Raw genomic sequence first — 14,346 nt, forward strand, 5'->3', positions numbered from 1 at the left:
CTAGGGAAGCGATTTGTTTGTTCTTGTAGTAACAGTCCATCTGCCTCCAATGTTTTCTAGGGAAGCGATTTGTTTGTTCTTGTAGTAACAGTCCATCTGCCTCCATTTTTCCTGCAGACCACACAGGTAGTTTTAAGTACCAGGGTCACACTCATTCCTTGACAAGCACCTGGGAACCAAGTAGATCCCAGACCTCCTGTCTCCTCTGTAGAGGAGGCTGTTTCTCTTCCAGTGGAACTATCAGGGGAACTAGAGCATTTTGACAACTTGGTCGTGTGCATTCTTCCCTTCCTGAGTGTGCACAGTGTTGAATTTCCCAAAGTTGAACCCCTGTTACTAGGCCAACTCCGAACGTGTGGCGCCGCCAACCAAAGTATAAATGGAGACATCTCTACTTTAAATCAAAGCAATAACCTGCTAAATAAAATAGTTTCTGGCAGCTTCTATTTAGACAGTTTGTGATATTAGGATTGATTTGTGTCTGTACCTCTCTTTCATTCTCCTGCTGGTCTCTGAGGGAGAAAAAATATTAAATTATATGTCCAGGTAATTAAGGACAGACTGTAGAAGCTATTGTCTATTAAGGCCTCATTGTAAGTGAACTTGTAGATACCAATTCTGCATTCTAGTTCTGTGTTGGTTTTTTGTGGCCAGTTTTAACTTTCAGAAGCTTTGTAGGAAGTAATTGAAGAGAATGCTAGTAGTGAAAGTAAGTTACATGTAGATAAATCCCACAAGGCCGAGTGTTTTGAATTTCTGGGTGTACACAGCTCATTTGCATTTCAAGTATGAACTTGTATGAGCTGGACAAATGCCCACAAGTAGACGAGGAAATGGGGTGCCATTCCAGCGTCTGGTTACCTGTACACTGTTGCCATTGTTGTTGTTGAGTGCCATCAGGTCAGTTCTGACTCACAGTGATCCTATGGCACACAGTCGAAGTGCCCTGTAGGACTTTTGGGTTGACATCCTTACAGAATCTGATCTCCACATGTAAAACGCAGGAGTAATGGTAGGATCAGGAGCAGTGTCAGTTACTCCTGGACCTGTCTAAGCTCAGCAGGGAGAGTGAGTGGCATCAGCCTAAGGCTGAGCCTATGACGTGGTGGAGGGCAGACCTTCTTCCACTCTTCAGCCTGTTGACTTTTATAGCATTGACATCTCTGGTGGGTTTGATAACCCATTGCAGTGGCCACACGGAAGTCTTAGACCATAGATCCTGTTAAATGGTTTATTAAGGAACAGGGAAACTGAGGATCCGGAAGCCTGTTGGCAGTTTCCCTTCTTCATTGTAGGACAGCTCTCTAGCTCATTCATGTAGGCCCCCTCAGGATACCCTCTCTCAGTCCCATGAGGACAGGCCTCTCTTGGTCTCCTGAGGACAGGCTCCTTTTGGTCCCCTCAGGTGAGGCCCCTTGTGGGCTGCTCACTGCTGTCCCTGATACGCAGCATTTGACCAATGTTACAACTCTTTTAGGAGGTGCCTTGCCCCCCTCCCCTCTTTCTCGCTCTGCTGCTGTTTCCTATAGTCTCTCCTACTGTTTCGTTCTGGTTTTGTCACCTTGGTGGGGCTGGCTATATATATACATGTATGTGTTGCTTAACGTCTATTTGGTCCATGATGCCATAAGGTTTTTTTTTTTTTAAAGGGAAAGCGTTCTCCTTTTGTTTATTATTTTCCCTTCATGGTATTAAAGACCCCAAACCCAACCTCTTGCAGCACTGGGCCACAGTGGGGATACAGATGGAGGAGGAAAGGCCGTAGCTCTCCGCCTTTGTCAGGCAGGGAGGAAGGTGGTAATGATGGGGCTAGGGGCCTAGGCTGCTCCAGCTACTCAGGTGGGCAGAACAATGGTGGACCTGGGCATACGCCACTCTCCTCTCACTGGTTTTCTTTTGCTCTGCTCTGGCCAGCCTCTGCCAGCAGCTCCAGCAACCACAGAGCAGTGACAAGGAGAAGGGGAAAGGGGCTCCTACAGCTTTTAATATGATGTTTGCACAGTGTCCAAACCACAGAACATCCTATCCCGTAGAATGTATTGTGAAGTGCAACAATGCTCATCTGTCTGAGGCTGGGGGGTGGGGGTGTGGGCTTCAGAAAGTTTGTGGAAAATGGAATTAAACAATAATGGAATTTTTCCACGAACTTTTTGAAACACTTGATATAGATACACAAAACTACTTGTCAATTTTAAGGCACACCCCCTCCCAGCAGGGGACCACAAACTGACCAGTCTCCTCTCAGTAAGCCAATCAGGCACTTCATTTGCATAGTAGATATGGATGGGTTGCAGTTCACATCATTTGCATAGTCTGTTGACAATCCCTGCAAGGTATATACTAATAATGGCAACCAAGGACCAGACTAAAAGTTTTAAACTGTTAAGGTGTTTACAGGTTACCCAGGAAACACCAACTAACCTGGGCAATAGTAATAGTAACAAGCCCTCTGGGATAGAAGAGTAGGGCAAAGGTGACTCTTTAGGGTTTAGGGGGGAAATCTCTCAAGCGATTTTTCCAAAGAACCAAGGCAAATGGCCTCATAAAGGGACTCCTTTCATTACACCAGGGCTCTCACTGAGCCACAGGTGGGTCCAGTCACCACCCTTTCAGTTCGCAGCTGAGCACTTAACCAGGACTCCTTATATACTGCTTAGGTGAGGAGAATAAAGACAGGAATTGAAATGAAAGGAGCTACAGCCTCTGCTCTGACAACAGGAAATGTTGTTGTGAGGTGCTGTCAAGGTGATTCTGACTTATAGCGATCCCGTATAGGGTTTCTGAGGAGCAGCTGGTGGATTTGAACTGCTGACCTTGTGGTTAGCAGCCCAGTGCTTGTTCCCACACTGCCACACATTTGTGGCGGTGGCGTGCCATCATAACGACCCTGCACAGGGTTCCGAAGGCTGTAAATTGGTACGGGAGCAGAAAGCCTCATCTTTCTCACATTGAACAGTTGGTAGTTTCACACTACTGATCTTGAGATTAGCAGCCCAACTCCTAGTAGGAATTAGGAAAGTTTTATTCAGAAAAGAATAGTGTTTTTGGCATACTTTGTATCCAATCCAATGTCAAATGAGGGGGTGGATTAAATAGTGTCTCTAATGTTCTCTGCTTTAAGATTCTAAAGTTTTTAAGAGAGGTCAGAATGAAGATTTGATTATATTACTTAGGTTCATTCTTACTGACTCTAAAAATTATTGTGAACTTTATGCTGTTTGCTATACCCCGGGGGCATCAGTAAGTTCATGGAAAAATGAAATGAAAAGACAATGGCAATTTCCACAAGTATTTTGAAACCCCCCCTCATATTAAAATAACTACATAACTCTACAGGTTAAGAAAGTGGATCGATCATCGATTATAGTATAATACCTTGTTTGGGGGAATTTTGACTTTGGTTTACTATAATTCTAATAGAAAGTAGATTTTAACTTATTATGACAAACCCAGAATACACAGGGTAAATCACTTGTTCCTGGTAGTCTCCTAGTTCTCAGTAAAAATAAAATACAGAATTAGTTTAAAACAGTGTAACTTTCCAGCAAACCAAGATAAACTGACATGCTAACGATACCTTTGTGTCCTATCTAGGGGTAGGATAAAGAGGAGAGATTGAGCCAAACCTAGAAATCTGCCTTTCAGAAGAAAAAAGTAGTTTGGATTTGTGATCAGGAGAGAATAGACCCGGAGAAGGACATCTTACTTGGTCAAGCAGAGAGTCAACAAAACAGAGGAAGACCCTCAACGAGATGTTGACACAGTGGGCTCAAATGATGATGAGGACGGTATAGGACTGGGCAGTGTTTCATTCTGCTGTGCATAGGGTCACTATGAAGCAAAACTCACATGTGGCACTTTACAACAACAACAAGAAGATCTGTAAGGTCCATGGGTAGTGCAAACCCTTTATGCCTGGCTACTCGTCCAAAGGCTGGTGGCTTGAACGTACCCAGCAGTGTTACAGAAGAAGGCTGACAATCTGCTGTTGTAAACGCAGACATTGAAAACCTGTGGAGCGCAGTTGTACTCACACGCTGAGTTGAGTTGATGTCAGTGGTTTGTTTTTGTGTGTTTGTGTACATCATGCCTTGGGAGGCTCCCTTGGCACAGCTGTGATATTTATTTCTGGTCCATCTTGAAGGATGCTCAGTTGTCATGGCACACTGGTGTATCCTCTGCCCATCCCACCCCCAAAGCTTTAGTTAGATTATCCCGAACTCCCTTTGGATTTCCATCAAAGCGGGTTATTATCCATGGTCATTTTCCTGTTCTTTCTGCTGAGTAGGACAAGTTTTCTAACATTCAGATACAGAGCTGAAGTCTTTGCCTTAAAAAAAAAAAGAAAGTAGCTAAAGGTGATGACTCAAATTTTCAATGTTGAGCAATCCAAAGTTTGTTGCCTTTAAAATGAGAGATTCTGTGAAAGATCCAGGCTTCTGAAGGAATCAAAGACAAGCCAAGTAGCGAAGCGGGTTCCCACTCACAGCAATCCTATCAGATCGAGTAGAACTGTCCCGTAGGATTTTTCTAGACTAAATCTTTCTACTTCTTCCTCTGAATGAGCAGTCAAGTGCTTTAACTACTGTGCTTTCAGGACTCCTTGCTGTATCTGTGGATTTGTTTTTGTGTGTGTCGTCTGAGATTCAACTCAGCCCTGCTTTTTTGGGACCAGCATTTTATCATCTGAAATCCCTGAGCCGTGAAGGGTGCTTGCAGTTGCTTCTCCACGAGGCATTTCATGACCCATGTTCTGAAACATGATGATGGGTTAGCATGACCTTCACACAGCTCTCTTTCGTTCCAGGGAGATCCAGCTGCTCTGTGAATCACAGAAGGCAGTGAGCATTTGAGGGTGCTAAGTGGCATTCTTCAGTGATCTGGGTTTCTCTGAGAAGCTGGTTGTGAGGTCGGCTGTGGCCCACTTGTCATTGTTGCTAACATGGTAGTTGTACCTCAGGAATAAGGTAGAGCCCGGTTTGGCTGAGTGTGCCCATCATAGCTGCCAGCACATGGCTAGATTGGAAACTGAAAGAAAGACTTCTCTAATGCTTTGCGACTGGAAACCATAAAAACTGCTTAGTTTAAAATTCTACTATATATATCTTTTTGGTTGGTGAGTTTGGAATGCAAAGTTTAACTTAAAATTTTCATATACAGCACTTAGCCCCCTTAATCTGTGGGTGTATGTTTCAAGACCTTCAGTGAAAGCCCGAAACTATGAATAGTACTGAACCCTATATATATTATGTTTTTTCCTATACGTAAATACCTTGGATAAAGTTTAATTTATCAGTTAGGCACAGTAAGAGATTAACAATAATAACTGGTGGGCGGGAGTGTATACAGGGTGGGTATACCAGACAAAGGGGTGATTCACGTCCTGGCTGGAAGGAGGAGGAGGGTGCAAGATGACGTTACTGTGGTTCTGGGGATAGGCACTGGACTGTTAGTCTCAAGGTTGACGGTTTGAGCCCACCAGCTGCTCCCTGGGAGAAAGATGACGTGTTCAGCACTTAACAATAAAACAGTGACTTGTGTAACATTTTCAGATGGTGGGTAACTGAAACCGCAGGAACCATACGTAACTGTGGGTGAGCGAAGACTACCGTAGTCACCTGCACCCTGTTAAGTGCTCAGTCTTCCTTTACTGAGTGTCTTTCTTAGGAAATTTTACCATCACAGCCTTTAAGAAAAATGAACATCATTTTACTTCTTTCTTATCCCCTGAATGGGAACACAGGGTGCAAAAACTCTTAGAAAGGATAAAACCATAACAACATAATAGGTGTGTTGATTTGTTGATGAAATGTTTTTAAAATCCTGAACATTTTCATGAAACCTGGCTGCTGAAGGTGTACTTTTCCTTAACTACTTCTTCCCCTCCCATTTAACATTTAAATGATTCTGCAAAGTAGCTTGGCTTAGTAAGACGATTCTGGCTAGAAATTGACATTGAAGGAACAATTGATACTTACCGGATTACAGGTGGCTTACCTTTTAGTGTAGATTTTGCAGTCCCCACCTCCTCTCTCACGCTGAGGTCAGTTTTAGGATCATAGAATTGGCGTCTTCACCCAGCTCTTCAGGGCTTTCTTTCCTCGGCTCCATTCTTACTGTGATTTCGCACTGACCTCTCCTTATGGAATGCCTGTGCCCCCAGATCCAGACCTCCTCCCCATCTGAGTGCTCCTGGTGCTGAAGGTGTTACCTAATCGCAAACCAGACACCACCTCAGCAGATGCTCCTCCTGGTAAATCATGAAAAGGAGCAACCTAAGAACAATGTCAAGCTCACCAGCTGCTCCTCAGAAACTCTAGAGAGGGTTGCTATGGGTCAGAACCGACTCCACGACATTTAACAAGAACAACTAGTATGAACCTCAAATCATAACTTTTGGTGTGTCTTTCCAGGATTTCGTTACTTTCCCTGACACTGCTAGGTCACAGGTTGACACATGTATTTAGTTTCACACATGGTGTATTCTAGGAGGCACTGGGGAGTTACACTGTCTATAGTAGGTGTGCGGTGTCTTTGAAGTTGTCTGTGGGTCTCATTCACCGTGCTCCTACTGAGGGGTGGAGTGGGGCAGATGTTTCATGGAGCTGACGATGGATCCATTTCCGTTTCTTCCTTGTCGTCTACTTCAGTCTCTGTACCAACACCCGCATTTTGTTCTGTCACCATTTCCTGAGGGAGTAGGATTCTTCAGGGTTCCTTCCAGAGAACCAAGCTCAGAGCTGGTGCTGCTTCCTGCCTTTAGCTGGTTTCTTGGAGGATGATATGTTACTGTTACTTGTGTTTTCTTTTGTTCTCTGGCAAACTTTCAGTTTTTTACCCTCTTCTGATGCTTAAAACATTAAACAAAAAATTCATTTAAGGTAGGAAAGGTACCATCATCCTTTATGAATAACAACAACAAAAAGGATTGTTGTTGTTGTTATGTATTGTGGAGTCAGTTCCAACTCATAGTGACCCTGCACAGGGTTTCTGAGGCTGTAAATCTTTACTGGAGCAGAAAGCCTTATCTTTCTCCCGCGGAACAGCTGGTAGTTTCAAACTGCTGACCTTGAGGTTTGCAGCCCGATTCATAACCACTGTGCTACCAGAGCTCCCTACAAAAAGGATTACCTGAGGTTACATTGGAGACTTGGTGTGGCGCTATAGGATAAGCACTCGACTGCAAGGTTGGTGGTTCAATTCACCAGCCGCTCCTTGGAAATCATACACAGGATCTCTATGGGTCAGAATTGACTTGATGGCCTTTAACAACAACAAAAAGAAGGATAAAATGGATTCTTTCTCATTTCACTTAAAAAAGCTTGCAATTTCAGTGTTACTACTTTTGTGTGTTTTGACCTGAAACAGCTCCTCCGCTTATCTAGAGATTTTCTAGCATTTTGTCACTGGCTTTTCTGTATTTGTCACTGTTTACCATTTATGCGCATTTTCAGAGATCGTGTTCTTTAGATATGTTTGAGGCTGTACTAAGGTCTACAGATTGTAGACTTTAAGTTTTACAGCCATGGTCTTGATGATGGTTTTATTTCTCTTTCCTACCTAGGATGGTGATAGAGACATTTTTATTGATGGCGTTGTAGCACGTAATCGAGCCTTGAATGGGGACCTGGTGGTGGTGAAACTGCTTCCCGAGGAGCAGTGGAAGGTGAGTTCAGTTTTCTTTCCCAAATCACTGCCCAACCACAGAATCATGGCCTCGCCAAGTTTACACATAACCTTTAACCATCATAGACAAGCTCTTGTCTCACAACTTTGTGTTCCTTACTCCCAAGACGTATGTGGTTAGTGCACAAAATAGTCAGGTAGATTCGTTTACTATTGTCATGAATGTGAACTGTCAGGTAAACTAGATCATCAATAAATGAATTGATGTTGTTAAGGGATATCGTGTTGGTTCCAAGTTATAGCGACCTTGTGTAGGGTTTCCCAAGAGCAACTTGTGAGTTTAAACTGCTGACCTTGTGGTTCACTGCCAGTACTCACCTTATAGCACCACATCTAGAATTACACAGGACTAGAACAGCCCAAACAAAGAAAAACAGTTGGAAGACTTGAACAGCACATCTTCAAGACTTACTCTAAAGTTCTGGTGATCCAGACAGTGTAGTGTTGTTATCAAGATAGATATATAGATCCTTGAAATAGAACTATTGTTACTGTTGAGTGAGTTCCAACTCACAGTAACCCTGTTCAGGGTTTCTGAGAAGTGACTGGTGTGTTTGAACCACCAACCTTACAGTTAGCAGTCCAATACTTAAAACTACAGTACCCTGCCAGGACTTCAGAATGTTGTTGTTGTTAAGTGCCATCGAGTTGGTTCTGACTCATAGTGACTCTGTATAGGGTTTCCAAGGAGTGGCTGGTAGATTTGAACTGCAGACCTTGCAGTTCAAACTGACCTTGTGACCCAGTGCTTATCCTACAGTGCCACACCAGGATTCCAGATTGTTGTCGTTGTTGTCAGGTGCCATCGAGTCGGGACCGACTCATAGCGACCCCATGCACAGCAGAACGAAACAATGTCCGATCCTGGGCCAACCTCACTACCGCTGCCACACTTGACGCCATCAATGATGCCACCTGACCAATCCATCTCGTTAGGGGTCTTCCCCTTTTTCTCTGACCCTCCACCCAACCCAGCATGACATCCTTCTCCAGCGACTGTTCCCTCCGGACAGTATGTCCAAAGTATGAGAGACGAAGCTTAGCCATCCTGGCCTCCAAGGAGCACTCTGGCTGCACTTGTTCTAAAACAGATCTATTGGTTCTTTTGGCAGTCCATGGCCCTTTCAGTATTCTCCTCCAACACCACAACTCAAAGGCATCGATTCTTCTACGATCTTCCTTATTCACTGTCCAGCTTTTGCATCCATATGAGGCTATTGAAAATACCATGGCTTGGGTCATGCGCACCTTAGTCCTCAAGCTGACATCTCTGCTTTTCAATACTTTAAAAAAAGTTCCTGTGCAGCAGATTTGCCCAATGCAATACGTCGTCTGATCTCTTGACTGCTGCTTCCGCGAGTGTTGATAACACTGAGAAGTATGACTATTCCAGAACACTTAATTGTACTTCTGAGAAATCTGTACCTAGACCAAGAAGCAGTTGTTTGAACAGAGCATGGGAACACTGAATGTTTTAAAATTGGGAAAGGTGTGCGACAAGGTTGTATTCTTTCACCATATTTATTCAACCTGTATGCTGAGCAAATAATACGAGAAGCTGAGTTCTATGAAGAAAAATGTGGCATCAGGATTGGAGGAAGACTCATTAACAACCTGCGACATGCAGATGATACAACCTTGCTTTCTGAAAGTGAAGAGGACTTGAAACATTTACTTATGAAGATCAAAGAGCAGAGCCTTCAGTATGGATTGCATCTCAATGTCAAGAAAACAAAAATCCTCACCACAGGATTCCAGAATAGGAACTCCGAAATAGACCCAGGTATATAATGGGAATCCTGGTGTGGCGCTGTAGGATCAGCACTGGACTGGAAACAACGTTGACAGTCCACATCCACCAGGTGCTTCTTGGAAACCCTGTAAAGGGTCGCTATGAGTCGGAACTGACTCAACAGCACTTAACAACAGCAGCAAATATGATTAGTCGGCTCTCTGCGAAGGTACTGAGGTAATCCATTGGGGAAAGGAAGATTTTTTTCAAGCAGTGTACTGTGATAATTGAGTAACCATATGAAAAAGAACGAACCTGGTCCCTACCTCATACTGTATACAGAAATTCCCTTGAAATGGATCATAAACCTAAATTTTTGTGTAAAAAGAAGCTACAGGAGAAAATTTTCGTTGCTTGAGATTTGGCAAAGATTTCTTAAGTGTAGTATAGCATGGTAGGAATGAAGTATAAAAGACAATACGAATCTGTTAGGCTTCTTTTGGTTTTAAGTAGACACAGTTACAAAATAAAAGGCAAGCCACTGACTAACTGGGAGAAACGATTTGAAACGATTTGAAAACCATTCATCTGACCATTACCTGAAATAAATAACGAATTTTTAACTTGTTAGTAAGACACACAACCCTCTTTAAAAAGGCATTAAAACTGGAACATGTTACTAATGAGTCTGTGTGGATAGCACATAAATACATGTAACGATGTTCAACATAGTTAGTTATGAAGGAAATACAGGTCAGAAGCATCACAAGCCACTCAAATGACTAAATTTTAACAGACTAACTAGACCTGGTGTTGGCAGGAAGGAATATAGAGGAACTAGAATTTTTATACTAATGATACGGTCACTTTGGAAAAGAGTTTGTCAGTTTCTCAATAAGTTGCACATTCACTTAACGTATGACTCAGCCATTCCACTCCTTGGTACTTACCCCAGAGAAATGAAAGCATTGTGCACACAAAGACTTTGACAGAAATGATCATAGCAGCTTGATTTGCAGTTGCCACAAACTGGAAACTACCCAGATGCCCACCACCAAGTGAATGGATAAACAAATTGTGGTATGTGCATACAATGAATGTTTTAATTCAATGTTAAAAATAATTCAACTATTGATACATGCCACGATGTGGATACGTCATTTCAAAAGACTTAGGATGAGTGAGAAAAGCCAGACAGAATTGGATTGTAGCCAGGTTGTTGCTGATAAGTGCTGTCGAGTCAGTTCTGACTTATAGTGACCCTGTATAGTGTTTCTGAGGAGCAGTTCAGAGTGGGTTTGAACTGCCAACCTTGCAGTTAGCAGTCCAGTGCTGGTCCTACAGCACCACACCAGGACTCCTTGTAGCTGGGTGGGCACAAGGGGCTTGGGAGGCCAGTTAGAATCCAGGAGTTTGGGGAGAGGGTTTTATTCATCCGGGAGGTTTGCAGAGCAAAGCTGAGAGCTGCTAAGTTTCCTGTCTTTGAGAAAGGTGGGTTCCTAAGGGATACTTTTTCAGAATTAGGGCCAGTTCTGTCAGCCAGTGCTTGTCAGTCTTTAATCTGAAAATGATTGGTCTTCATTTTGTTAAGATGTAAATTCTAACTCAATAGGTCTGAGATGGAGCCTGAAATTGTGCGTTTCCAACAATTTCCCCAGGAGGCAAGGCTGCTGCTGGTTGGGAACCACATTCTGAGTAGCAAGACTGTAGACTGACTTCCACTGGAGAGTCAGGAGGCGTGAAGAGAGGACCCTCATCAGAGATCTGGTTAGCAGGCAGATAGTTGAGCGGTAATGTGGACCTTAACTGTGTGGTTTGGCCAGGAAAAAAAAGCAAAGAACCAACCCAAACCCACTGCCTTGGAGTCGATTCTGGCTCATCACAATCTTGTAGGACAGAGTAGAATTGCCCCATAGGGTTTCCAGGGCTGTAAATCTTTATGGAAGCATGCTGCCACATCGTTCTCCCATGGAATGGCTAGTGGGTTTGAACTATTGACTGTCTGGTTAACAGCTGAGCACTTTAACCACTGCACCATTTTGGCTCCTATGATTAAGCCATGAAGTCCTTATAAAAGACTAGATTCTGGGCCCTCTCTACTGACCGCATCCTCTTGAGAAGAGATTGGCACACACATAGAGATGGGCATAGACTGGCAGGAAGACTTTTACCCTGAGGATCATGTAAGGAGATGTCCAAGGGGCAGCCTTGGTGAATGGGGGCACCTCTTCAGTAGCCAGGCAGGCGATCTGGAATGTTGAGGCTGGCCAGGGGCGCCTGCAGCTGCATATTGCTGTTTATGTTGGCGTTGGCCCCGTTAGGTAGGTCTCTTAGGCCTCATCAGTTAAGAATATTTCATAGCTTTGCATTTGGAAGCGGGGAGCTCTGTTAGCTGTTCCCTACCTGTGACAGTGGTTGGTGACAGGATCAAGTTAGGGAGAAGAGAATATTCAGACTGTCATCAAGACTCCCTGACATGCAGAATGTAAACATCTCGAAGCATACTGGCCAATTGTCCGACAGGTCTGCTAGGACAAAAGCAGATTGTTATCCGTGGACTCTGTAGTCAATGGTGTGAGCAAATGGGAATTAATTGGATTCTTCTTCTTTCTGCTTGTTGTGCTAACTCCTCTTGGGTATGTAAACTACAGGGCCTTAGGGGTTTTAGGAAAAAAACAACTGTTCTTTTAGTTATCGTACTAAATAGTCAATTTATTTCACAGCATGTTTTTTTGGCAAGAGATGGCTGTAAAAGTGTCAAGCTGTGAGGCAATAATACAAAATAATGCACTCTTGTATAACACTTTGAATTCCAGAATTCCTCCACATTTGCACTTCTCTGCATATGTCTGTTTTACTGCAGAAATCTAGTGAAGTAGGGTTGAGGGACAGGTGATGCTTGCTTCACTTCGCCCTTTGGGAAATGAGGGTCCTGTGAAAGGAGGTGACTTGTTTGATGATTTGGGGGTTTGGGCAGAATCAGGGGTGGAGTCCAGATCGATTTGACTTTTAGCTTGATCCTCTTATCTTCTGGGGCTCTTTTCCTTTTGGAATGAGTGTGTCTATGTATTCTGTAGACTGAGGGTCTGTGGCTTTGCTCAGATTTTCAAAGGGGCCATGTCCCCAAAATGGTTAAGAACCATTGATCATGTGGCTTCTGCCCAGAGGTGTTTAGACCTGAAGTTTCCCCTCCTCCTTCCCAGCGTCCTGCCTGGGTAGGTCCTGGAGACACTATTGGCACTCTGCATTGTGCATTGCTCTGATGTAGCTCTTAGGCTGCTTGGAAAGGTGGTTGAAACAGTTCAGGGATGGTTGGCAGGACAGAAAAAGGAACACAGATTCTTCTGAGAACATTGAAATCTGAAAGACTCAGGAAAGGTTTTATAGAGGAACTGGCCTTGGATTGAGGTAGAAAAGATGGAAAAGAAGGAGGATATGAATGATTTGGGCAGAGAATGTTCTTTCAGGATTCAGGGAGGAGCTTAGGGAATTCGGTTTTTTCTTCCTGCCATGCTATTGGCTGGTTGTTGCAGCTTCTCTAGTTGTTGTTAAGTGCCTTCGAGTCAGAGCAATCTTGTATAGGATTTCCAAGGAGTGGTTGGTGAGTTTGAACCACTGACCTTGTGGTTCAAACTTATCTTGAAGTCTAGTGCTTACCTTGTTGGTAAGTGTCTTCAAGTAGTTTTGACTTTTGTTGTTGTTGTTGTTAAGTGCCATTGAGTGGGTTCCAACCCATAGCGACTCTGTATTGGGTTTCCGAGGAACAGCTGGTGAGCTTGAATTGCAGGCCTTCTAGTTCAAGTGGACTTTGCAGTCCAGTGCCACCCTTTATAGGGGTTCCAAGGAGTGGTTGGTGGGTTTGAATTATCAACCTTGTGTTCCAGTGCTTATACTATAGTCTCATATCAGGGCATTCCTATTTTTTGTTTAACTTTCTATTATGAATTGGGTGAAGGTTTACAGAAGAAATCAGTTTTTCATTCAATAAATTCATACACATTTTGTTTCACATCACTGATTGCAATCCTCGCTGTGTAATAATACTTCTCCCACTTTCTCCCTGGGTTTCCAGTTTCCATTCCTCCTTCTTTCCTAACCCGTCCCAAGAATTTTGTCCTTGGGTAAATCCTGCCCTTTTCATCTGAAATGGTTGGTTATTCTAAGGGAGTTCAGACCCCTTTTGTTGTAGTGGTGGTTAGATGCCTTCAAGTCAGTTGTAACTCATAGTGGCCTTACGTACAACAGCGCAAAACACTGCCTGGTCCTGTGCCATCCTCACAATCGTGATTAAACCTGAACCCATTGCTGCTGCCATTGTGCCAGTCCATCTCGTTGGATGTCATCCTCTTTTTTCTTGACCTTACATTTTACTGGAACACTTAATTCTGCTCACAAGAAATCTGTACATGGACCAAGAGTCAGTTGTTTGAACAAAACATGGGAATACTGGATGGTTTAAATTTAAGAAAGGTGTATGACAGGGTTGTATTCTTTCACCATATTTATTCAACCTGTATGCTGAGCAAATCATTCGAGAAGCTGGGTTCTATGAAGAAAAACATGGCATCAGGATTGGAGGAAGACTCATTGACAACCTGCAATATGTAGATGACACAACCTTGCTCGCTGAAAATGAAGAGGATTTAAAATATTTACTGATGAAAATCAAAGAGTACAGCCTTCGGTATGGATTACATCTCAATGTAAAGAAAACAAAAATCCTCACCACTGGACCAATAAACAACATTCTTATCAATGGAGAAAAGATTAAAATTGTCAAGGACTTCGTTCTTCTTGGATCAACTGTCAGCACTCATGGAAGCAGCAGTCAAGAGATCAAAGGACGTATTGCATTAGGCAGATCTGCTGAGCAAGACCTTTTTAAAGTGTTGAAGAGCAAAGATGTCAGCTTGAGGACTAAGGTGCGC

At 43.4% G+C, this 14,346-nt stretch overlaps 1 protein-coding gene across 1 annotated transcript in view; it reads left to right on the forward strand.

Moving 5' to 3' along the window:
- The window catches only part of DIS3L2 (DIS3 mitotic control homolog (S. cerevisiae)-like 2), a 429,536-nt gene that overhangs the window by 26,290 nt on the left and 388,900 nt on the right, over positions 1-14,346 (forward strand). Inside the window, exon 4 of the mRNA XM_006866746.1 lies at positions 7,565-7,666. Within this exon, the coding sequence (XP_006866808.1) occupies positions 7,565-7,666 (102 nt within the window). The remainder of the gene's footprint in view (positions 1-7,564; positions 7,667-14,346) is intronic.

This window comes from Chrysochloris asiatica, unplaced genomic scaffold (genome assembly GCF_000296735.1).
Source record: "Chrysochloris asiatica unplaced genomic scaffold, ChrAsi1.0 scaffold00096, whole genome shotgun sequence".
Lineage (NCBI taxonomy): Eukaryota > Metazoa > Chordata > Mammalia > Afrosoricida > Chrysochloridae > Chrysochloris > Chrysochloris asiatica.